Raw genomic sequence first — 25,100 nt, forward strand, 5'->3', positions numbered from 1 at the left:
TGGGCACTTGACTTTGTGCTGCTGATTGAACCCGCCCTGGCCCTGACCACTCCCACCATCAAAACCCGCACATGCTGCAGTGTTGGCTACTTCCCCACACCGCCACCAGCCACTCACCTCCTCCCTGGACGAGTTTACCCCAGCTGCAGCACTTATTAAGGGTGGTGAATCTGACCTGGCCACCTGCTGCGAGCCAAGGGGCAGCTCCACCCATGCAATAAATGCCACAGCTGGGGTAGACCCATGGGAGGGGGGAGGGGAGTATGTGGCTGCAATATTCAGTGGCCCCTTACACATTGCCAAAAAGAGGACATCGATTTGCATAACATGAGCAGAGGCAAATTTATATGTATAGCTGCAAATTTAGAAATAACAACTGTCATTTCAACAGAAATTCAAGACATCTCACCATAGCAGAGATGACTGTCTAGGTGCTAAGTCTTGATGGGCAACTCCAAGGCCTCTTCTTTCCTCTTCTTATGGTTCTTTGGCTTTAAACCAGACTTGGACTGAGCAGCCCATCAAACAGAGAACACCTTCAAATAGAGGACTGTCCTTTGCCAGCTCTCCAAAATAGAGGACTGTCCTCCTTAAAGTAGGACACCTGACCACTGTATGTGGTGGCAGCAAGCAGCCACTGTCACCATGGCTGACAATTGCAGGGGCACTGGGTCTGGGGGCTGCAGAGAAGACGAGTGAGTGGTGGAGGCAGCAGCCGCAGCTCTGATGGTGCTGGGGACACTGGGTGGGGTCTGGATTGGTGAGAGGCCCTTCTGAACCCCTGGGCCCTCAGCAGGGTGCTTGACCATTCTGACCTCCGCTTCTGCCCTTGGCAGGAACCATCTGTTGCAGCTGCTGTCCATCATCATCATCATTAGCTGTCCATAATTGCCCCCTCCTGTTTCTTGGCTTTTTTCAGGCAGCTTTCCAACAGATGCATGTGAAAATGTTTCTCTTCTTCCAGTACAATGCAGATTGCAAGTGAGGCCTACTAGAGGACTTGCAGCAGTCTGACTCTAGTTTTTTCTTATGCAGAGTCGCTACCTTACATCTTAGCAGGGTTGCCTGCTATGCCTTCAAAAGCTGCAAGGCAGTTGCTGCTCTCCCTCTCAGCGCATCCCTTGCTAGGAATGGATTCACCTCTCATATATAGTCAGGCAGCAGCCACATTAACAGGTGCAACCAAAGCTAGCAAGAACTTTTATAATGAACTGGGACTTGTTTGTTGAATGTTGGAATATGTATTTTCAGGAAAGTATAACTATTGACATTTTGAAAGTGTGAGTCATGCTACATTTTATTAGTGTGTGTGTATGGCTATTTTGGGTATGTTTTATGTATAAGTCTATGAATAACTTGGCTTATTTGATGTAAATCCATTAATTAAAAAGAAAAAGAAAAACAATAAAATAATCAAAGCAGCAACGTTTCCCCCCATTTAAAAGCCTGTGGATCAACTTCAAATTATTCAGGCAAAAGCAGATGTGAATAACCTGATCTTTAAAACCCATTTAGCAACGGTAGGGAAAGCTGCACTTGCTTTGCAGCTTTTAAAGATGCAGGGGCCCCGCTGTAGCTAGAAAGAGGGCAACCCTGTTCATCTTATACATTCATAACCCATGCCATCACCAATAGTGTTCAATAAAAGGCTTGAGGGTTTTACGGTTGTGCCTCTGTGCCAATGGTTAGCATATAGGGATATCCCCCTGCTCAGTTGTTTTGGTTTCTCTCACTATTAACCCTTATCCACCCTCTAGCCACTTGAGATCCAGTAAGATTAGGGACCAGGGGCAGGTTCCTAACATAGTCCCGCTGGTCGTTGGTTCTGGTGTTATAAAGCATGCAGTTGGGCTGCATGGTGGAAGATACAGAAGGGGGAGATGGATATCAGGGCCTGTTCAATTAATAACTGGCAGGCAGTGGCAATCAGCCATTCCAGCAGGCTGTACAGAAGAAGATGAGAGGGGAAGCCGGGTCATTCCACCAGCTCTCCTTAATTTTTCCCTCTTCTCTTCCCATCCCTCTTTCCTCGTGTGCTGTGACTTTTTAGATCATAAGTCTGAACGCAAGGGCTGCTTTATGGACTATTTTATGGATTACATGTTGCCTGCTACCTTTTGGCTGAGTACGGGATTAAAAATAAACAAAATGAACAATTTAAATTTCCCACAACGCACCTGATGTAGTATCCTTCTGGGGAGTTACAGGAAATTAAATTGGCAGCTACACCCGATCCCTCCCCATCCCCATGCTGCATGGAGCAGTGAGCCCCTCAGGCCCCTGGCTCCTCCCCTGTCACCTGCTGCTCCTTTACCCAGTAAGAACTCCCTGGAGAATCCACTCTAGAGATTCATCTGCCTCTGAGTGGTTTTCTTTATACTAAGCAACCAGATGCATTGCCTGTTACTCCACACTCGATCTTTCTCCTGGGCGATGTGTGGTTCATGAAACTAAGTGCCAGAAGCCTGGCTGGATACTCTTAAACATGGAGAATTCCTAAATCTCTGTAAAATTGCTAAGAGTGTGAGTTGGAAGTTCCAGGTTCAAATCACCCCTTGGACTCACTAGGGTGCTTCCAGACAGAGGGCTCCTAGTGCTACAAATCAAAAGCCATTATGCAACTTTCCCATCTTTTCCTCCTTAACATATTTTTTTTCTGGTAAGAAAACAATTGGAAGAAACATAGGAGGGTTGCAAATTGAAGACAATGTCATGTGGACCCCCTGTAAAATTCTGCAAATGAGGTTGGGCGATTGCACAATAAAAGCCTCATCCAGAAGCACCGTTCATCTCAGCCCTGAACAGCACTAAGGCTTGTATCCACGCTCGATGGGACACTCAACAGGAAGCACCCATATCAGGTAATAGTGAGGATTCCTGAGAAAACCTACCTGATGTGTACATCAAAGAGAGTGCTATACGAATGGTAAATATTAATAAAATATCCACTGCTGACAAGGTTTATAGCTAGTGTGCATTTTTCTTTGCTTTGTGTCACCCACTTTTGTGTAACCTACTAATCAATTGCTGAAGCCATAGGCTGTAGTAGTTAACTCAGGCTGCAATCCAGTACCCATTTACTAGGGAGTAAGTCTCATTGAACTCAGTGGGATTTACTTCTGAACAGACATACATTGGCTTGCACTGTTGGTGTTGCAAAATATGCAGGGAGCAAGCTGGAAGGGATTGGAAGTTCGGGTTTAATGAGTAACAAGACACAGCAAAGGGCTGGATGTACCTGATCTTGTCTGATCTTGTAAGCTAAGCAGGGTCAGCCCTGGTTCAACCCTATGATTCTATAAGAAGAGGTTCCTCACCAAAGTCCTGATTTCACCATGTTGTGTGTTATTCAAGCATCGTTACCTGCCTGATTATAAAATAAGCAGTAACATCCTGGCAGCAGCTAAACCTGGGATCTGAGCACAGCATTAACATTCATGAGCCAATTTCCTTTATATTCCAGAGTAAAAACACTCAAACAAATAAACCAACAACATAGCTGGGATGTTCCAGGGGAAAATTGGGGATAACTCCCTGAAATTGGACTCCCAGTCTATGAGGGTGATGTTGAGATAAGTAACCTGTTACAAGATCAGGAATGGAAAATAAGATCAAGTCAGATTTTCATCAAAACAACAGCCATCCTATAGATTCTACCTGTTCTTGCTGCTGACAGATACCTCATCTGATATTTCCTGCACAGCATTATGCAGGAAATATATGCCATACTGCCTTTAGCTAATATTATTCATGTTACATTTTGCAGACCAAGAAACTATTTTTGGCCTGAACTAAGAATTGGTATGTTTATATATGTCTCGCCTGGTCCTCATGCCTAGAAAGACAGCTCTGAAGGACAGCTGAGTACTCTGACCCCCTGTTGCATTGCCAGGATGGAGAGAAGAACCAAGTAATATCAGAGTCTCTAAACTACCACATCCTCAATTAAAGTCATGGAATGAGTGCGGGGGGAGGCTTTATTTTGGATTCAAGGAGCCTGGTGCATGGATGAGCCTGGTGCTCAGCCCCTGGTGCATGGAAGAGATGGAAGGACAGTCTTGAGCTGGAGATAGAAACTATGACTTGTGCCACGCAGCAACTAGGCACTGTCTCCCAGCCAGATATGAGCCGGTAAGTGCATATCAATGCCTGCTACACATTCCAGGCAGAGTGCAAGACAGTGCCCGCTGTGGAACGTTCTTGCCACTGATCAGTCCTTCAAACAACGCCGTTGGTCTGGCCCCAGGGAGAAGCCCCTCTGGCAGTGGCAATGGAAAGAGCCAGGGTCATTGTGGCAGATGTGATCACATGGGGCTGGTCTCTCTCTGCACTCGTCCACATCTGAAAAACAGAAGGAAAAGGAGCATATCACCCAGTGTGAGGAGCAGGTACCAGTGGGGGGCTTGAGTCATGTGCACAGCACCAAAGAAAATCATCCCCTTTAAGATCAAAAATGTTGCCTAGCAATGACCTTCTGCATCTCCTTCTCTGGAACAAATCCTTATCCCAGTTGGGCACTGGCTCCAGGTTTTGGAGGGGTCTTGGGAAAGACACCCTCAATGGGCCCCTCTCCCTCCGTGAGTCTACCCACTCACTAGCATTGTCATCAGGCAAGCTGCCATGTGCTTGCATAGCAGATAGGGTGTCAGTGAGCAAGTAGCCAGGGAGATTGACTTCTCCTCCTTCCCATCACCACCACCACTGTCCAGGCTACCGCAAGAGGCAAATGAAAAAGTAGGTTGGAATGGTGAAGAGAAGCAAGTCCAGGGGGCTTTTGTTGGTGGGCCCCACTGGAGTGTGGGCCTTGGCAGGTGCACAACCATGCCTACACTTGATGCTAGTCCTGTTCCAGTCCAGTTCCATCACTCGGCACTGAGCAGTCGTCTTCCCACTCCTCCATATGTTTGTGCCAAGGGACATCCCAGGGTGACCTAGATGGGGAGATGCTATGGCACATCATGGATGTTCCTAGCCATTTAGTCCAGCTCATTCCTTGCAGAGGTTTTGGAGCACCAATTGCTGCCCTGCTTAGCAGATACTGGCTACTTACCCAGGCACTTGTTGGCATCACCAGCATCAGTCTTGAAGCCAGGGTGGCAGTGGCAGGAGTGTCCACCCTGAGTGTTGCCACAGACGTGGCTGCAGCTGTGCAGACCCTTGGCACACTCGTCTACATCTGGGCAGAGAGGAGGAATTGTGGGTGACCACAGTGAGCTGGAGAGTTTGTGTTCACACTTATACCACCAACCTGAGGAGGAACACCCATGGGCACTCCATAGCCTATTGTCTACATTGGCCTCACTGCCCCATGCAGAGAAACCTGGCTGGATTTCCACTCCTGGTGTCCTCTGGGTCAGTCTTGTAAAAATGTGACCTAAAGACACATAACCACCCCACCCCATAAAACTGCCATGGAATGAAACTGGCCAGGATTGTGTAACTATGCACACCTAATTTGGGCAGCAAACCCTCACCAGCTGCAGGGGAACCATTCCCATTCTTTAAGCGGAACAAAGATGAATGTCCCACTCACCCCTTGGATACAACCCTAACGCTAGCTTATTGTCTACAGGGCACCACACAACCATCATTCTCTTACTCCTGTTCCACCGGTTGGATTCTTCCCCTGTCTACTTTCCCCTTCCCCTAGTATGTAGTGCAGGTGTGTGGAACCTGCAGCTTTCCAGATGTTGTTGCACTATAACTCCCATCATCCCCAGCCACTGGCCATACTGTCTGTGGTTGATGGGAGCTGAAGCCCAACAACATCTGTAGGGCAGTTTCCTTAACCCTGATGTAGTGCTTCTCACATTTTCTCTCCTGTGTGGTGAAGCTTGCAAACAGCTGTTCTGATTCTACTTCTGCCATATCTGCTTGTTGTTGCCACCTCACCGATAACATTATGTAGTAGGGAAGAAACATGTCATGGCTCAGTCACTCCTCTGCAGGTTGTGCTGCTGAGCCTAGTTGATCAAGTGAGATGTCTCCTTACTCATTGATTCTTGGAGACCCCACGGGACCATGGCCCAGATGCCTGATACCTGGGGTCTGTTGTCTTTTGGAGCAGAGCAATGTATTGATGCGACAGATGAGATTTCCAGCCTCCACTCCAGCTGTAGGTATCTCATTGCTACAGCTAGGTCTGGGAAGGACGAAACAAAAGCCCTCCCTCTCAGTGGAGGCTGGCGGCTCCAATGTCAGCGGGGCAGTGATTCTGCTCTGGTTTTCAGTCAGAACCAGTCAGGACTCTAAAGGAGCTATCCAGCTCTGACTGAAACCCAGAGCAGACTCACCAGCCCTCTGTCATCAGAGCCACCAGCCTCCACTGCTCCTGCCACAATAGTTCCTTTCCCTAGAACTAGGCATGTTATTCAGTCCAGGTACATATCCCACGCAGCCACACATGCAATGTTCACACACATATTTGAGGACAAACAGCCATACATGGCTTAGAATGATACAAACACACTCCCAGAACACAACCTCAACACCTTGGGTGCATCCCTACATGTGTGCATGCATGCACACTTTCCTCATAGGGTGGCCACTTAAGAATCGCAAAAAAATAAAAAGAAGACAGTGATTTGCATAATATTTGCATATGCTACTTTATATGAATAGATGCAAATTTAGAAATTACTATAATTTAAATAGAAATGCAGTACATCTCATCACACTGTGAAAGACTGTGACCACGTGATGTGTGTACCTGCCTGTTCAGCCTGCTGTCCAGGTGTAACTGTGGATGGGCAACAGTTTTTATGGATCATTATCTTTAAACTGGAATTGGACAATTTCAGCCCTTCAAATAGAGAACTGTCCTCTGTAAAAGAGAACACCTGCTCATCCTAGTTTCTCAGTTTTAGCCAGCCAGATCTGATGACTTTCCAGTCCTATCTCAGGAAACATGACCACAAAGATATGGACTATTATGCTTATGAATAAAATTACTAGTTATAAACTGTTCTGGAACGGACAGATTAACTTAATTCAAATGTTTCAAAAAACTGGATTCTATTTATTAGCGATTGGAATAGATATAGATCTGATGAATTGGCAACTTTGGATATACTGAATATGAAATGCATGTTGTGTGTTACAACATTACTATTGGAGTAATCTTAATATTTTTAAAAAGGAAAAAAAATAGAACGACATAAGCTACCCTGAATCCACGAAGAACAAAGCAAAGACCTCTCAGGGTGTACTAAACTGGCATAGGAAGCACAGAAGCATAGTGCTGGAAAAGACCCAATGGATCCTCTAATGGCTGATCTTCTAATCTTCAGCCTGAGCTGGAGCAAGGACTCTCCCCAGTCAAGCTCCTCAGAATCTGGAGCCCCACCACTTTGATGATGTCACTGTAGCTTTGGACAGCATTGACAAGTAGAGTCCTCCAGGCAGGAGAAAGCAGCAGGAGCCCCACCCCTCTCCTGCCCTCATGATTTCACTGCTGCAAGGCCAAAACAATAACAAAATGAGCTGGGAAGTTTGTCCGCTAAGTTGGAAACAATATGAGAATTGTTCACATGCTGCTTAAGCCCCAAAGGCAAAGTGTGGGGGGCACTGCATTGCTTCTGGCCTGGTAGAGACCCCTTTTGCCATGAAATGAGAGGGTGCTCCCATGTATGGTCTCCTCCTATTTTGCCTAGTGGGGTGGTGGTGGTAATGAAGTCAGAAATGGTCCACCTCCCACTTAGCAAGGGGAGATGCAGGATGCAAGCCACTGGCTGTGAGTTGGCCATCCCTGAGGTAAGCCAATCCAACACCCCCTGCCATAAAACGGGAGATCCTATATTTCAATTATCCTTATAAGATTACGTCCAGCCTTTTCTTGCACACTTAATATGTATTTGGAACTTGGTCTTTAAGCCAGTTAAGCCCCATACCTAGTGCAGAAGATGGAGGGATGTTCTAATCAGCCATGCCTCCTACATACCAGGTCTCCTGTGCTGAGTTTTACAAAAAGTTTCATCCATTTCATTCCCATCTAAAAGGGCTACAGAAAAACAATTGTGCTCAATCACACAGCAGGAACTGTAAGTCCAAAACTGTGGCTGAATGGTCCTAAAAGCATACTCCATTGACAGGGGTACCTTGTTATTGTTGTTGCAAACTGATAACACAACTCCTAGAAACACAGGCCAGGGGTCCATCTAGCTTAGTCTTGTCTACAGTGACTGTCAGCAGCTCTCCAGGGTCTCAGGCAAGAGTCTTTCCCAGCCCTATGTAGAGTTGCCAGGCAGCCCTCATTGCACATGTTCACTGATGTGGCAGTGGTGACATTGAGCAGAAATAGGAAGAGACTAGGTCGGGATAGAGTCATCAGTGTGTACAGAGTACGGCAAAGTGAATGCAGTCTGTCCCCTTCAAAATGGCCCTATGGACACACAGTTAAGGAGTCCCCAGCAGAAATACAAAGTGGACCTTAGCACCCAGGTCATGGATAAAGCAGCATCTGTTCTTCCTCGTGGAAGCAACAAGGGACAATGCACTCTGGTAATGGTGCAAAGACTCAGCTTTTTCTTGGTGACAACAGACTTGGGCTGCAATCCTATACACACTTCCCTGTAAGTCCCTTTGAACTCAATGGGGCTTACTTCTGAGTAGACATGCATAGGATTGCACTGTCAGAGGTTTGTTGTGGTGCCATTTGCTTTGGCTATGCCTATTGGCTACACTGAAACAGCTGTAGAGAAAAAGCAGCTGTGGTTCTCAGGATCTTGGCTCCATGGCAGTGTGAAACCAAATGGATGCTCCAGCAGGATGTGGTGCCTACCAGAAATGTGGCAGGGCTGCAAGCAGAAATCAGAAGGTACGAGAAGCAGGTTCTTCCAGAGCAGCCTTCCTCAACTTCGGGCCCTCTAGGCATGTTGGCAGGGGGGCAGGGTGATGAAAGTGGTAGTCCAACACATCTGGAGGGCTCCAGGCTGGGGAAGACTGCTCTAGATGTGGACCAAAAGAGGCCATCATGTTTTAATTTGACTCATTATATCACATTGGAGAGAGAATTGTTTCAGGTATAGCAGTGAAAGAGTAGACATTTGTGTTCTCCACTAACACATTAAGGCTGCAGATAAGATGAAGATTTATAAGCACCCAAGGAATGAAATTCTGAAGCTGTACCTCTGGAACAGGGAGTAGCAATGGCATCAGTCAAAAGACAGCCTGATAAACTTATGAAGGGTGTTGAATTCTAAGCATCCTCTTGTGTCTCAAAAATGCCCAGGTGTGGACAGGAAATAATTGTCCCTTCCCTAAGATTTTGAGTACCTTGTATTTCCTTAATAATATCGGATAAATAATAACTAATTTTGTAGTGTTGGACAAGCCCACCTCCCGCCCCCCAGTCAGGCTCAGAATTAAGCTACAAAACCAGAATGATACCCTAACCCCTTCAGATAATAGCTTGGTTTTCTTGAACTCACTTCCAAGCCTATGTCAGACGCTGTTGTGACCTGAAGTTAAGTCACTGGGAACATGACAGGATCAAATTCTTCCACCTCCCCCCACAATGGCAATGAATACCCCTCACCCATCTGCCCACCTGTCTGCTTCCCCAATACCCCTTCCTCCCCTGCAATTACCTTATTACTGCTCCCCCTCTAATGCCTGGCATGCTGCTTTGGCTGTGTGTCAGATGCAAGGTGCACTGGGAAATGCAAGTTCCCAGAACTAGTTACATTTCCCAGTGCTCCTTGCATCTGGCACACAGCATGCCAGGTATGAGAGAGGGCAGGACAGGTATCCCCCTCCCTTCCTCCACTGCTGGAGCACACAAAAAATAAGAAGGTGAGAAGGGCTTACAGGTGGTGGGTGAATGGATGGGAAAGAGGCAGTGATGGAGGAAGTTCCTCTCTGGCTTCAATTTAATCTGAGCCAAAGAAGAACTTTCAGGGTCATAATGCTTGCCTCATATTGCAATATGAGCTGATCTGGATACATATTCCAAGCTGTGCTTGGATGAGGTTTGGATCCCTCACTACAAATTTTACTTAAAGGAGAGAAAAAAAAACCCCATGGGAAACCTATTAGACAAGTCCTTCCTGCAAACACAGCGACTAACAGATCATATGAGGGGTTGGGAAGGCATTTCCCACCAGTTCACACTGGTTGGTACCTGCAGAGATTTCTGTCTCCCCTGCCCTTCTCTTCTCTGATGTGTGGCACAAGTCATTTGCTTGAGCCTCCTGGGCTTCCTTCATTGCACACAATACACAGCAGCCATATTTTCCAAGTGTGTCTAAGACAGGAGCACATAACTTTTGAATGGGAAATGCACATCTGTAAGCACAAAGTGGAAACTATGGCCAGTCGCAACTCCCTGGCATATGTCCTTTGTGCATTTACAAAGATGCACGTCCCTTCAAAGTTATGGGGGGTCATGGTATGACATTCAGTGGCCATGCTGGAAATGTCTTTGCCATGTGATATGTGAAGCAGCCCCTACCATTGCCTTGCAACCATCTTTGGTATGGAGCACTCCTCCTGTGTGCTTGCAATATGTGGTGAGGATCTTTGAAGTTATATGGCTTTAGAATTCTAATTAGAGCTCCTCACATATGGAAGAAATCGGTTCAGTCTGGACTCTTGGGCTACTAAATAACAGATGGCCACAGTGCTGCTCTGTGTAAGGAATGGTGGGAAGCCAATGGGCGAAGTGCAGCCATCTTACAAACTGGAACCTCCTGCTGTCAGTGGTGCCATGAAGGTAGGACTTTGGGGCAGAAGTCCAGGACCCCACCCAGCAGAATGAGCAGGAAGGCCCCCAAACGCAGCAGGGCTGGCTTACCACCTGTTGAAGTAAGTGAAGTAATACACATTACAGTCTAAAGAGTGGGGTGGCAGGGTAGGAGGGAGGGCATAAGACTATTAAGCCCAGAATCTAAAATTACCTAACTACTGCCTCTTCCTGTGGAGTCAAGATTTCATGGAAATGTCCTCAGCTCTCTGCCCTGCTAGTGCTTTCTACTACCGTAGAAGCTCACAAGTTTCTCTCAAAAAGAAACCGGCACATAGTTTAGCACCACGTCATTCTGGCTACTTTCACCTTCTGAATATGAGCTATTGTCCCCAACCTCACCCACATCCCAAACATAGCTGCAAGCAGGTGCTTATAGACAGTGTAGAGTTTATTGGGGGGGGGGGTGATTCTCCAGCTGGAAGACAGAGCGGATTCAAACTGCAGACACATATTGGCAAACAAGATCAGAGGTGAATCCTGGTCCATTCGGGCTGGAGGAGCAGGAGGAGGGAAGAGAAGCAATCATGTCACAGGCCAAACCAGCAGGCACAGGGTAACTGTATCGATTTTAACCAAGCAAGCAACTACCACCAGGAGCCGCCATCTTGGTTACAGGCAAGCTCCTAGGAAGATGGCCACCACGCTGAGGAGACAACGCGTCGGTGGGGCCACTGCCCTGTCTGTTTTCCCAGAAAACATGCAAGGGGTGTGTCGCTAGTGACAGTGTCATCAGCTGGACTGTGTAGTGCCCTTTGCAAAGACGGCTGCCCCCACCTCAGTCCATGTTCCCAGAGACCACCATGAGAAGACTGGATGAGAGAAAGTATGGGGAAGAAGTACAGGGGAGGCCAATTCATCTATAAAGGCTGCTTCTGTCCTTTATTGGCAAGGCTTAAAGTGCATAGGAGTGGAAGCAGAGTCCGAGGCAAAGTGGAAGGAGTGGGGCTGAGGGCAAGGTGGGGACCAGCCAGCTCCCTGAAGAAGGAAATCCACCAAAAAAGGCCACTTGAGCTGCACACAGATGGAAAGAGAGAGAGAGAGAGAGAGAGAGAGAGAGAGAGAGAAGACAGGGCAAGAGTTAGTGACAAATGGCAAGAGACCTTCAGGACAGAGGAGCAAGGGCTGCACCAAATGCTTGGCAGCAGCACCAGCTCCACGATTTTGAGGGCCCTCGGGCAAGACACCCTCCATGGGCCTCTCCCTCAGTGCGTCCGCCTTCTCACCGCCCTTCTCACCAGCTGCTCTTGCTCCTCATCCTCTTTCGCATCATTGCTACTACTTGCTTGCTTGACAGGCAGAGAGCCAGGGAGCAAGCAGGCAGGGGCTAGCGATGTGCGGATTGCGTAATATCCATTCTGTCTGTGTTTCATGGATTGAAACATTCCTGAACATTGGCCATGCTGATGGGGGTTGAAGTCCAAAACATCTGGAGGGCACCAGGTTGGGGAAGGCTGCTCTACCACTGTCCATCTGCTGCTGTCCTTCTTTGCTCAGGCATCCTAGCAAGGGATCTCAAACAGGAAGCAATTGCTACGATCAGTATTGTAGTGGTAAATTTGGAAGTGCAGGCACTCATCATGCCAGTCCCCATAGCCACGCTCCCAAGGAGAGGCCCCCAAATGCGGGCTGCTATGTTGATCTCTACCAGGGGCAGGTCTTTTGTAAAGCTAATGGGCCTTAATTGCCCATTCAAGACCAAGTCACCCCACGGAAAATTATACTGTTGCTGGGAAAAACCATTACTAAGATGAGGACCACAATTGAACTCAGAGGAAATGGGGAAGCCTGAGGGTGATGGTGGCAGATGATGTCAGCATCCCTGCTAATAAAAAAGTGCCAGCATTGCATCACTGCAAGTCCTGGCTCCACTGCACCACTGGCTATACTGCCCCCACTACACCAACTCCTCACTGGTGGACATAAAGATGCTGTGCTTCCAAACTCAGGATCTCAGCAGGCTTTTCCCTCCCCCTTGCTCCTGACCTTCATTTGAAGATGTAAACAAACCAACCAAACCAGCCCCAGTGAAACTTTTCCCTGCCTGATGCAGGAAGGGCATGCTTCCCAACACAGGTCTCCATCAGCTGCCATTAGGGAGTCAGCAACAAGCTCAGCCTCTGCGAGGAATTCATCTCTCTGTTCTGCCCAAGCCACCACTCACCCACACACGCTGTGCCGTCCTCGTTGGGCTCAAAGCCCCGGTTGCAGCGCTTGTTGCTGCGGCAACGGTACCCGCCATATGTGTTGATGCAGATGGGCCTGCCCCGTGGACAGACAAAGGGAAATTCTGCACACTCATCCATATCTAAGAAGAAGGGAAGAGAAAGAGAGCATGACGCAGGTCCAGGGCAGCACAAAATCTAATGACCCACAGCCTCTCCACACCACACTTGGGCAATTTCTTTCTGCTCAGAATCCAGCCATGCTGTTGTCATTGGATACCAAAGAGCTGACACTTTATCCCATTGAGCCCAGTTACAGGCAGAAGAAATCACACCCTAGCACCATTCACAGACCTGCCCCTGCCAGGTGACTCACCAACGCATCGCCCATTCTCATGCTGAGAGAATCCTTGGCCACACTGCGAGAGACAGAGAGAAATATGTCATCAGCACTTAATTTCCTCCCAGGCTCATCTCTCTACCATGCCTACTCTGAGATGCAATTTCCAGGGAGTGTAGGAATCTGTATGTCTGCAATTTCTGCTTCAGACCATATAGTAGCTAATGTGGTAGTTCTCAGTTTTGAATCTTTCTGTTACAGAGTCAATTCTGGAAAGTGTACATAAAGTTTCTGTTCGATGCTTAAAAACTACAGGGAATCTGGGCAGCCCTTTCAGCAGTCACAGGATATTACTTCCCCAGTCATTCCCCAGGGCCACAATTTCTTTGCTTCTCTGTGCCTATTTCTTCTCAGTATTTTGTGATGAGCAAATACACTGTACTGCAATCTGTGTGTCAATGAGAAAAGGTTATGTGTTATTCCAGAATTCTAAGACCCAAACTACATGTTACTTTGAAGACATGGCTACCAGCTACGTCTTTCTTTTTTACTCTAAAGCAAGGGTGGGCAACTTTTCAGCCCCGGGGACTACATGTGGTGTTGTGTGGTGGGCCTCACATGCATGCACACACAAATTCTCCCCCCTCCCCACACATGTATCTCAGTGCATAGGTTTCGCCCCCCTCCCCCACTCCCAAGCAATCTCCTCTATGATCATGGTCTCCCAATAGCCATGAATGATGGGGAAACAGAGACCCCGGCTGCAGGAGGGGCTACCGCCTCTTCCCCTGCCCCAGAAACCCCAGTTGGCTGGGCTGTGGGAAAAAGTGGGAGGGCCTCCCAGCGTCTCATGGGATGCATGGAGAGCCACATACTTAAGTCCCATTCACTGGGTATACTCTAAGTAGGGCTAACACTGGATACTATCTGTGACTTACTCCTCTCTCTGAAATTGGGGAGAGTTGTTGCAGAATTACTTGACCCCTCAATTTCTCTGCCATTCCTTCCTCCATTTATTGCTGAGATTGACTCTTTGTAATTATATCATTTCTTACTGCTTGGCTGCTGTGCCTGATCATCTCACTGCCTACAGTAGAGCTATGCAGTCTCCTAAAATGATGGAGCATTTGAATGTGCAACCCCTCCTGTTTCTACTGGAAGTGGCATCCATGCCTGTTCTACACATGCAGTAAAACTACAGCCAAGCCATCCAGATCCAGAGCCCTATGTGCTTTGCAATGTACATTTACTTCAATGGAAGGGGAAAATCCACATGTGCAAATGGGTGCACCCGCAGAGTTACTTCACTACCTTGTGAATGGAGGACACCATATGCACATTAGATCACCTACATCAGATTTCTGGATAAGGACAAGACAAAAGTCAACCATCAGAGCAAATCCCATATTTCACCAGCCCTATTCATTTCCATGGAGCAAATCCAAATCCCTTTAATATTTGCAAAATCTGCTATTGAACGTAGTTGAGAACTCACAATTCAGTGTTCACAAAAATGGGCAGGCTATATTACTAAGTAGCTTGTGCTTTTTTGGCTACGTATTTTTTGTTTTTTTGCTACTATGCAGCAGAGGAACTAGAGCAGAGGGAGGACAGACACAGTCTATGCTGTACTGCTTCACTAGAAGTAACCCCAACCACATATGAAGTAGTGCGGCTGAACTCTCCAGCACTGATGGCCAAGCCATTCTTTGCCTCCTGCCGCTGCATCTCTAATGTTGAAAGTCATAGTGCTGACGGAAGCACATTTTGTAACAACATCTTCGGTTATTATCTGTCTAACACCAAGGCCCCTTTAACTGTTTTACAGCTTCTGGCCACTCTGATCAATTTTTAATCTTGCTGTCACAATTCAGGGAGCCCCAGAATAGAGAAACTGGACCACAAGAAGAGAACAGACTTTAAGGGATTTGGAAAGGGGTGTGGGTTGGAACAAGACAGAAAAGTGGGAGCCCTGACTGGGGTTTTACCATGTCAACATGGCTGTCCTTGCTGTGGAATCACTTTGACTGGGTGCACCCTTCCTACTGCAGGTAAATACATCTGACATACAACACCCTTCAAAGATCAGTGTTCCCTGCTTTAACTAAAGGAGGTAATTTATTCCAAAGTTACATGTGGGCCTGAATTACTGGATGCACCCCACTGACATCTGCCTGACTTCCTCTCTTTTTTCTTTTAAAAAACAGCTTCTTAAATGTCAAGTTGTTGTTTTTGTCACTTGCTTTTTCATCTTGATTGCTCTTTAATCCTCTTATTTATGTTTTCATCCTGGTATCTGATGAACTTTCCCTTCTGCTCTCCTTCTAAAACAGGGCTGGGCAACTTGTGCCCTCTAGATGTTTTGGCCTACAACTCCTATCATCCCCAAACACTGGCAATGCTGGCTAGGGCTGATGGGAGTTGTAGGCCAAATCATCTGGAGGGCCATAAGTTGCTCACCCCTAGTCTAAAAAGTCAGGGCCCTTGCTGATTTGTATACGTTATACAGCTCCTAGCATACATAGGCACTTTTAGAAATATGAAGTTACATAACAGCTAACCTACTGAGCAGAAACCTACAGGATTTTTTTAAAAGAGAATTGATCAGTGGTGTCTGACACCTTATAAGCTAAGCAAAATGTTCCATAATAATCCAGATTTATATTGCACAACACTGGAAAGCAACAAAACCACCTAGTCCTACAGAATGGATCAGGAAAATATGGGATATAGCCCTTCTCACAAAACTAACTTATTTCACAAGAGGGCAATATAACCCACAAAAGGATAGGTTTGTACATAAATGATCATTTTCTATTAACCTTTGGAATGACAAGTTTCAAGACAGGATCCAGTCTTATGTGTCCCCCGCCCCCAATGCTATAAATGATGTTATATAAAAATTGTGATATAACGTATACTTTTCTCCTTCCTTTTCTTCAGCGTAAATAATTCTTTTATTTTAGATTTATTGTACATTGTTGGTAAAGTAGCTTGAAATTTTAAAAATGGAAGAAAGAAAGCAAAGAAATATGAAGTCACAAGTGGAATCTGTGGCAATACATCCCACCCCCTGAGAGGAGCAGGCCTGCTAACGATTCCAGAACGCCTAGAATAGGAGCTTTGCAGTGCTGTTCAGGCCCCAGGGGCGGGGCAGCTGGGGGGGCAGTTTCAGGAGTGGGGAAGGGTGAAAGGACACCTGCCCCACCCCACATCAGTCTTTCACCTGCTGTGCTATGTAGTGCTAGAGGGTAGCTAGTCCCAAACCTGAGTATTTCATAGCTAAATAGCAGGGGGACAATACACACAGTTCTAGAGACGGGGAAGGCATTCCTCACCCCCACCCCAGTTCTCCCCCCCCACCCCTGCTCCTCAGATATTTACTATATGCAGCCAGGGGATTCAGCAGGTCATTTCACCCTTTTCCTCTGCCTTCTATTTCCCTAGGTTTTGTTTTCAACTAAGACACAAAATCTGTGACTCAAACTGCTCTCAGCCATTGACTTGATTGATGAGTCTGCATGACTTTTGATTTCTTTAGACCAGCCTTCCCAAGCTGGTGCCCTCCAGATGTGTTGGACTACAACTCCCATCACTCCCAGCCAGCATGGTTGCAGATGAGGGGAGTTTTAATCCAACACATTTGGAGGGCACCAGTTTGGGGAAGGCTGCTTTAGATTCCCCAGCCGCCAACCAATTCCTGGCTCTCTTCCTGTAGGCTCAGCTGCCATCAGCATTCTGCATGCTCACCAGTCCCTGTCAGGCAGTTTTGGGTAGGTTTTTAAAAAATGTAATTTCCTTTTAATTCACAAACATATGCAGTTCTGCATACCAATGGTTCCCCACAAGTATATTGAGAATCCATGGGTTGTATGCAATGTCACTCCTACTTAGAGGAGACCTGTTGAAATGAAGGGGACTTAAGGTAGACTAACATTAGAGAGACAGGGTTGTATCCAGTTTTGGGTGGCCCCCTTTCACTTCCAAACTGATAGCAAGCTCTCATGTGGTTGAGTGTGCATTAGAGGGAACAAGCAGAACTTGCAACAAAATGGTGCAGTGCATCCTTACTCCTAGAAGGAGTGCTCCTGCTCAGGGTTCCAGCCAGCCATGCCTTTCCTCTAGGATGCTATGAGCCATGAGGGGTTCAAGCAGGCCAGTACACACACACCCCTCCCATCGTTTTCTGTTTTGCTTTTCAAACTGGGACTCAACATTCTCAAGCTCCTGACGACCACTGTACATGCTCAGTCCTCATTGGGCTGAGTGGGGTGGGCGTTGCCCCCTTTTGGGTGTTTTACTTCTTGACTTTTCTTTTATACTTTTGCTAACCCTGGGGTTCCCCTGAGCATGCTGGTACCACCATCTTGTTCCTCAGTGGCCCCATTTTGGCTCTGTTTCTTTTGGCCTGGGGGCACCAAGTTGATTATTAGAGGGAGGAACGATTACAATTATTCTTGACATTCCTTATGTGGGAAACAAAGCGTAGGCTGGCCATTTGCCTTAGTAATGGGACCAAAACCCCACTTTTAACTCATAGAACACAGAGCCTCCATCAGGACTTTACGTGGCTCTTTTCCCAGTAAGGCAAGAAAAAGAACAGTGGTTTGAAGAGGGAGCTTGGGAGGGATCCATTCCAAATCACTGGCACATGGCTAGCAAAGATGGGGCTTACCTCAAGAGGAAGTATAAGAGGGGGTGACCCTGGAATGTCCTGGGGATAGGGGACTTCCAGCACAGAATTGGTCTCACTGCTCACTACGGTGCGGCTGATAAGTCGGCCATCCGGCCAGGTCACCTCCAGGCTGCTGGGCTCATCCTGTCCTATAGGGAAGACGGGCAAGGAAGAGCTGAGCCAAGGAGAAAACAGCAGCCCATTCAGGGGACGACATTGCAGTTGGAGAACCATCCCTCTCCCATGGATTGCTCCCTCCTCCTCTATTTTAACAACCTCCTCTTACAGAGACGAAAGAACTGGGGATGTGATGGGATCATGTGCTTCGGCTAGCCACTCTATGCCAATACCAGCACAGCTCCCAGGCACAAAGCCAGATGTGAGCAGGGATGTGGGGGCATTCTGGCGCATGGACCCTCTGACTTTTGGAGCCACTTGGTTTCCCAACTCATACCCCAGCCTAACTGGCCATGCCCCACTAAGCTGGGCCACCTCAGGGCTGTGGAAAGTAATGAGGTGTGGAAATATGCAGTGCCTTCTGTGGGAACAGCTGGAGGGGGCAACCAGGGCCTCCCTGCAATGCATGCTCTGCTCTCTGGGAATGTAAACTCCTATTAGAGCCCCTTGTGCACTTGATTATATCAGGGTGGGAAAACAGACTTGCCAAATGTTTTAAGGGAAAAGGCCTGGGAAGACGTAGGCTTTATTGTATTGTAGAATCAACAGTATTTTTGAAGGACATTCACAGAATTGGAGGAGTTCAAGGATGGGACAATACAGAGGCAGAGGTTTCAGACCGAAAGGAGTCGAGCGATCAGAATGTGTGTTTGTGAGAGGTCGAAATCAAATTTCTGCATAGCTTGCAATGTGTTAATGATTAGCAGGTATGGTCAGGAGTGAGAGACAGAGAAGATCCAAGGAAGGATGCTATGTTTTGTTGGCACGGTCAGGGGGATGGACAAGACAAGAAGAGACCTGGGACAACATGCCAAGCTCTGCCTCTGTTCCTCCTCACTCACCCAAGCCGAAATGGGCAACGGGCTCCATCTCGCACAAGTACCCAGACCCTCCATCAATGATGCGCAGATGGGCACCACTGTGCCGTGTGAACACCACCACCTTAGCACCGCGAGCAAATGCCCCAAAGCGTGTACGTGGAATCACCCGCAGCCAGTTGTTGCCAGCACCCTGTGGAGATGGACAGACAGACTCAGCCGAGGAGGGATGGGGTGAGCATGAAACTGACGGAGGGGGAACCATGCCTGATGACACGTGGGGGTCTGGGATCTAAACGCATGGTGAGGAGCAGCCACCTCTGAACCCACCTCATTGACTTTGAAGACCGAGAGCGGCTGTGCCATGGACTCGCCATGCGACAGGATCAGGTCCAGCCTCCCATCGCCATCAAAATCCACCACTGCCCCCCCTGCAAGGACACAAGTGAAGTAAGCAGCAGGTCTCTTTTAGTCCCTCTTTCCCCATAGGATGACACTCCCCCTCCACAATCACAGCTGGTAGAACCCCCGGAGACAGAGTCAAGGAATACAATTTCTTCCATCACTGCTCTCTGTTTTCACCCAAACCAGCTCTTGCCTGCAGTGGCACTACCTATCCCTATGCCTGCTTACTCGAGAGGCGGCTTCTGCTCCTGGTGCCAAATCCTTCATCAACGACAGCACCTTTCCCCCTTTCTGCCAATGCTTCTCAAGAGACAAACATCCCGGTTGTGAATGGGAATCAAACACTGAGACCATCCTTCCCTTCCTTGGTATGCTCTAAGACAGCCTTCCCCAACTCAGTGACCTCTAGATGTGTTGGACTGCAACTCCCATCATCCTCATCCAGCAGGGTCATGCTGGCTGGGGTAATGGGAGTTGCAGTCCAACACATATGGAAGGCACCAGGTGGGGGAAGGCTGCTCTAAGAAGCAGCTGACTGTGTGAACCAGCCACAGGCCTTGTGGCTCAGCTCCAGCCATGTGGATGCTTTGTCCCTCAGCCTGAAACACATCGGGAAGTTCTGATCTTGTCACAGTGCAGCAAGAGACCCAGCCCCCAAGCTTTGCCAGCTCTCCCCTGCCTCCTGCATATGCCCTGCTGCACATGCTGTGAGGAGACGCTCACTGCGGCCACTTCCAAGGTGATGCTCCCTTCTTCTAACATAGGTGTGAGCTCTTTGGGACATACGGAGTGCCTGAACCTTGAAGAGGGCCAGTGCTTGGGCCTGATAAAGGTTATGCAAAAAGCCAGCAGTCGTAGGCTGCCCAAGGGTAGGACTGCGGGGCAGCTGTCCAGCAAAATGTTCACCAAAAGCAGCAGGACTGGCTTACCAGACTCTGAAGTAAGTGGAGGAACACACATCAGTTACCATCATAAGACTGGGGGGCGGGGGGGATAGCCATTAAGGGCATCTCTACACCAGCCTAAAATCTTGCATTTAAAACAGGGCTTTCTGCTTCCGTTTTAAATGCAGGATCACCACTGATTCCCTTTACAAGTGCTTCCATTCCTCCCCCCCCCCAGTCTTCCATTATTTTTCATTGATCTTGCTTCTCTTCTTGCCCTTTCCATGGAGGAAACTGAAGTGGAACACAAGGGGGTGTAATTTGATAGCTCATTATCTGCGATCTATTTAAAAATGGAACAAAGGGCATTTATTGCAGGAGACACCCTGGGGGGGTCACAGCAGGGTCACGGTGTAAATTGCCTGCAAACTTCCATGAAGGAACAATCTCAATTGCAGGATAAAAGCTCCGTGTGAAGGAGCCCTAAGACTAGACATCTGGATTCTTCCTCCCAGAGAGAGGGTCACCAGCAGAGTGTTCATCTCTGGCACAAGATCTGTCCCACCTCCCTCCAGTGGTTATAGCTGTGGTCTCCAATGTGGTGCTTATGAGTACCAAGGTGCCCATGGATTTTATCCAAGGTGCCCATGGGTGCCTCTTGGCACCCTCCAGGCTCCCTGCCTGATTTGTATTTTATTTCTTATGATTTTAAAATTATTATTTTTAACTGAGAGGCTGACATGCTGCAAAGGGAAGGGCTGCCCTCCAGTGCCATCTTTATTTGGGTTCAAAAGAGTGGTTTTGTGTTTTGGGAGCTCAGACCCCACATCTGCCTTGTACTTGGGTTCACCATGGCAGTCATTTTATGAATGGGAAAGCCCCACCCCCATGGTGGCCACTTTGTGAGAGTGCCCATGACACACCCTCAACATTCCAAATGTGCCCACCAACCCAAAGGGGTTGGGAACACCTGACAATAATCTTTTAACATCAGTCCTCCTCTTGCTAAATGAAGCAATACCATCACAGTCCATAACAGACACTGCAATGACCCACCAGTGCCACGCCCTTCAGGTTCGACAGCATCACCAGGGTACAGTTCCTCAATGGCTGGGTCAGCATGCTCTCGGCGGGCGATCCTGTGGCAGAAAGCGATCATAGTAGGGAAGCGTGGATGCTCTCCCCTCCCACACAAGTGCTCTTGATGGGGCAAGCCTATGACATCAGTGGGTGTCACCATGTGTCCACAGACTCAACCCTCTCTTGCCAATGTTCATCTTTCCAGCAGGGGCCCTGCCCACTCGCACAATGACAGGTCTCTGCATAGACTCCCCAGAGCTGCCAAGTGCTGCTGCTATCACTTTATTAGCCTGAGAAATGTAAGCGGCTCTGCTTAACGAGCCATTGATTGCCTACAATTAATGGGAACCGTGCATAAGTGCTAATTAGTGAAAGCCAGAACCTCCAGGGATGTAGTCCAGGCGGAACAGACGGCTGTATTGGTAGTGATGTCGGAAGGGGCTCAGTCACAGCAATATCAGCTGGCCAAAGGGAGGAGAGAACTGAATAGAACACCCCCTCCCAATCCTGGTGGAGCCATTTTGGCCCTGTGGATTATGGTGCAGGGGACTGAATGGCACTATATTGTGGATTGAGAACTCAGCCCTCCCTCCACCCCTAGCCCAAACTCTCAGTTCTGCATGCAGGACTTGCTAAAGACATGATGGATTTCCCCCAGACCCTGGTGGGGGGAAGTCCTTCCTGCAGTGCCCAGAGCCTAGCAAGATGGGGAGCCCACTGCCCCAGTCTCTGGTGGCCATGTGGCTCTCACCCACCGGAAGAGGCGGTTGGCGGACGAGCCGCGATAGGCGATGTTGTTGAAGAAGACCTCCAACTCCTGGTCATTGTCAAAGTCAGCAGCGATGACGGTGCGGACAGGTGATGGCATGGACAGTTTGGGCGTGGCAATGTCCTGGGGGAAGGACGGGGATTAGTGGGGCAGGGCTTGGGCTGGAGCAGGGCCAAGAGGACGTTCAGCTCTAGGGAGAGACTTAGGTGGCAGGAAGAGGAGCGGTGGCTGGGCTGGGAACGTGGGGAGGGGTAAGAGTGCCACAGGGTGGGATGGGCCAGAAGTTACTATAGTGGTGACTGGGGTGGAAACCAAGATAAGAAGAAGGCTGCCAGATCTACAGTGCAGGTACAAGGAATACTCTGGAGCTGTGGGCCTGAAACACGAGGCAATCCTTCAAAATAGGGGTGCATAACCTCAAGCACAGGGGACAAATCCAGCCCTCTTGGGATACCAATCTGGCCCTCCAGAGTTCCCCAGCCTCCCCTTCCCTTGGTCCCACCCCCTGTCCCCCAACCAAATTGTTTGGTGGTTTTCTGGCTTTTGTGCAGTCCCCCATCCCATTCTATAAGGCTGAAATACCTCTCCTAAGGCTTAGTTACTGGCAGTGAGAGCTTTAGGCTAAAATATGCTGGCATTTTTGGTGATTTGGGGCCCACATCTTTGCCTTTGGCCCCACCCATGACTATGGAATGTGGCCCCCGAGAGCTTCTCCAAAATGGAATTTGGCCCTTGGGCTGAGAGAGGTTCAACACCCCTCTTTAAAACAAGGAACGTCTAGCAACCCAACGGGGAGTAGAAACAGCAGTCTCTTTGGTGATTGGAGCAAATCTATGTGTTTCACTCTTTCTGAGACTCTACTGGAGCCCTCCTCCACCCCACTTCCCTGCTCACAGTCCAGGATATCCTGGCAGTATGCCACTTTTTGCTCCCCCCCTCCACGTGGCACTTACCCGGAAGCGGACACGCCCACCTGCACTCATCTGCAGATAGAGCCGGTGTGGCCCATTCCAGTTGCCGTAGATTAGGTCGACTTTCCCATCACGGTTGAAGTCAGCCAGTGCCACACCACGACCGTGCTGGTATGGGTCATCCAAGCCTACAGAGGGCAGCAAAGGAGTCAGCAGGGCTGTGTGTCTAAAGGTGACTAGCCCTTGTGTATTCAACGGAGCCTTTCCTATGGCTGGTATGGGGCTCCAGGCCCCACACTGGGGAATAAGACAAGAGGGTTATCAGGCAGCTCTTACCCAACACAGCCCAAATTCAGTCTGCCAGGGGAGAGCTGAGATAGGGGCATTGAGAACTACAAGTTGTTGTGGGGGATGGCAGGAATGCCTAGTGGATCAGATAGGGGCTGGAGAACGTCTGCAGAATCCCCATTCCACGCATCCTATCTCCCCTTTCCCTCCCCTAGCCACCCTAGTCCTGTCCTCTTGCTGACAAGGAAGGAGTGTTTCTACACAGAAAAGGTGTCAGCAGCAGCAACATGGTGATGGATGCCCTCCTGACACCTCGTTAAACTCCAGCGATCAGCCAGATGCTAAATTAATGCTGGCTGACATGGTGTGCACTCATCATCCACCCCTGCACCCTACCCCACTCCACCCCACCAGCAAGCAAGGAGTGGGATGGGAAAATCTCAGGGCCCCACTGGGATAAGAGAGCGCCCAGCTGCAACACAGTCACTTCTGTCCTAAAATTCATAGTCTCTGAAACTCCCTCACCCCAGGCCACGTACTCACCAGTACTGGGTGCTACATCTATGAAGGTACCATCACCCTGGTTTTGGAAGAGGAAGTTGGCTCCATTCTCATTGTCACAAAAGATGTCAGAGGCGGCTTCACTGAGGATGGGCCCCACAGCCACACCCCGACCCCCTGGGAAGGGGAAGAGTGAACGTTCCAGAACGCCCCGACCAGCTGCTCCCCATGGGGGCAGATGGCTGCACTGGGGAAAAGTTCTAACTGGAATGCTTCAAGACCAACAAAACATCCACCAGTTTGTTCTTTCTCCCACACCGACCCACAATTAGTCAGATGGAACGACACACATCGAATCTTACTGTGATGCTCCCGTTCACTCTTCATCAGCAATCACCAAGTGACCACAATCATTATAAAACTAGTTCATGACAATTCAGTGCCAGTGGAGGCTGGTGGCTCCGATGTCAGTGGGGCGGTGAATCCACTTTGGGTTTCAGTCAGAACTCTAAAGGAATTGAAGGAGCTACTTGAGTAGCTTCACACCCTGAGTAGTTCCTTCAGAGTTCTGACTGAAACCTGGAGTAGATTCACTGCCCCGCTGACATCGGAGCCACCAGCCTCCAGTGTTTAGTGCCATAGAGACTTTAGAGAAGGGCTAAGACCATGGGATGTCCTCTCAGTGAGAGCAGGACTAGAATCGGAGACAGGCCCAGCATCAACATGAGGCATGCGTGGGCAGTTGCCAAATAGCAGCCACCAGTTGGGGGTGCCATGTTCGTGTGGTGGCCATCGTTTCATTTTTCTCATGATGCCCCAGACTGAGGGAACATCTGGAGCACTGCGGGGAAAACAAAATGGCAGATGTGGGAGGCTGCCAGTGGCACCCAGAGGAGTTCTGGCACACTTTGTAACACTTAAAGGGGGAAAAAATCCTGCCACCCTGCTGCTCTACAAGGGAAGCCCCCTCACAAATCACAGGAGGGAACTCACATAAAAGGGGCCCTGTGGAGGGTACTTTGCCGAGAAGCTCCTCAAACCTAGAGCTGGCCCTGACCATAGGTGCCCTGATTCAGATATTCAGGGCTGCCTGAGGCCCACTCTGCCTTATTCTGGGCTAGCTCTAAGGACAGCAACCCTCTGCCCTCCTACCTGTGAATTTGTTGACTCCTGCATCTGCAGCCACGTCATTCAGTGCCACGATGCCAAGCTCTGGGTCACTGGCAGCTGTGTCCATCTCGATGAGGGCGTGGGGACCAACTCTCCCATTGGCATAGTTAGCTATGTAGATGGAGTAGCGACCAGATCCCTGTAGGAAGGAAGTCAGGGGAGGGGAGGGGAGGGGT

At 48.7% G+C, this 25,100-nt stretch overlaps 1 protein-coding gene across 2 annotated transcripts in view; it reads right to left on the reverse strand.

Annotated features, from left to right (window-relative positions):
* Window positions 1–3,178: 3,178 nt before the first annotated feature.
* CRTAC1 (cartilage acidic protein 1) overlaps window positions 3,179–25,100 on the reverse strand; it is a 45,342-nt gene continuing 23,420 nt past the window's right edge. The window contains exons 5-16 of one of the 2 annotated variants that reach the window (XM_084846624.1): window positions 24,907–25,063; window positions 23,797–23,931; window positions 23,008–23,153; window positions 22,041–22,177; window positions 21,262–21,344; window positions 19,247–19,347; window positions 18,941–19,109; window positions 17,922–18,070; window positions 13,283–13,325; window positions 12,906–13,049; window positions 5,051–5,176; window positions 3,179–4,341 (exon numbers count right to left, since the gene is read on the reverse strand). In XM_084846624.1, the coding sequence (XP_084702750.1) occupies window positions 4,211–4,341; window positions 5,051–5,176; window positions 12,906–13,049; window positions 13,283–13,325; window positions 17,922–18,070; window positions 18,941–19,109; window positions 19,247–19,347; window positions 21,262–21,344; window positions 22,041–22,177; window positions 23,008–23,153; window positions 23,797–23,931; window positions 24,907–25,063 (1,521 nt within the window). In that variant the 3' untranslated portion in view covers window positions 3,179–4,210. Of the gene's footprint in view, window positions 4,342–5,050; window positions 5,177–11,116; window positions 11,756–12,905; window positions 13,050–13,282; window positions 13,326–17,921; window positions 18,071–18,940; window positions 19,110–19,246; window positions 19,348–21,261; window positions 21,345–22,040; window positions 22,178–23,007; window positions 23,154–23,796; window positions 23,932–24,906; window positions 25,064–25,100 lie in introns of those variants that run through there. The other variant, XM_084846625.1, reaches the window with a different exon arrangement.

Source organism: Heloderma suspectum, chromosome 3 (genome assembly GCF_057233095.1).
Source record: "Heloderma suspectum isolate Gila_16-S chromosome 3, 16-S_ref, whole genome shotgun sequence".
NCBI classification, from domain to species: Eukaryota; Metazoa; Chordata; class Lepidosauria; order Squamata; family Helodermatidae; genus Heloderma; species Heloderma suspectum.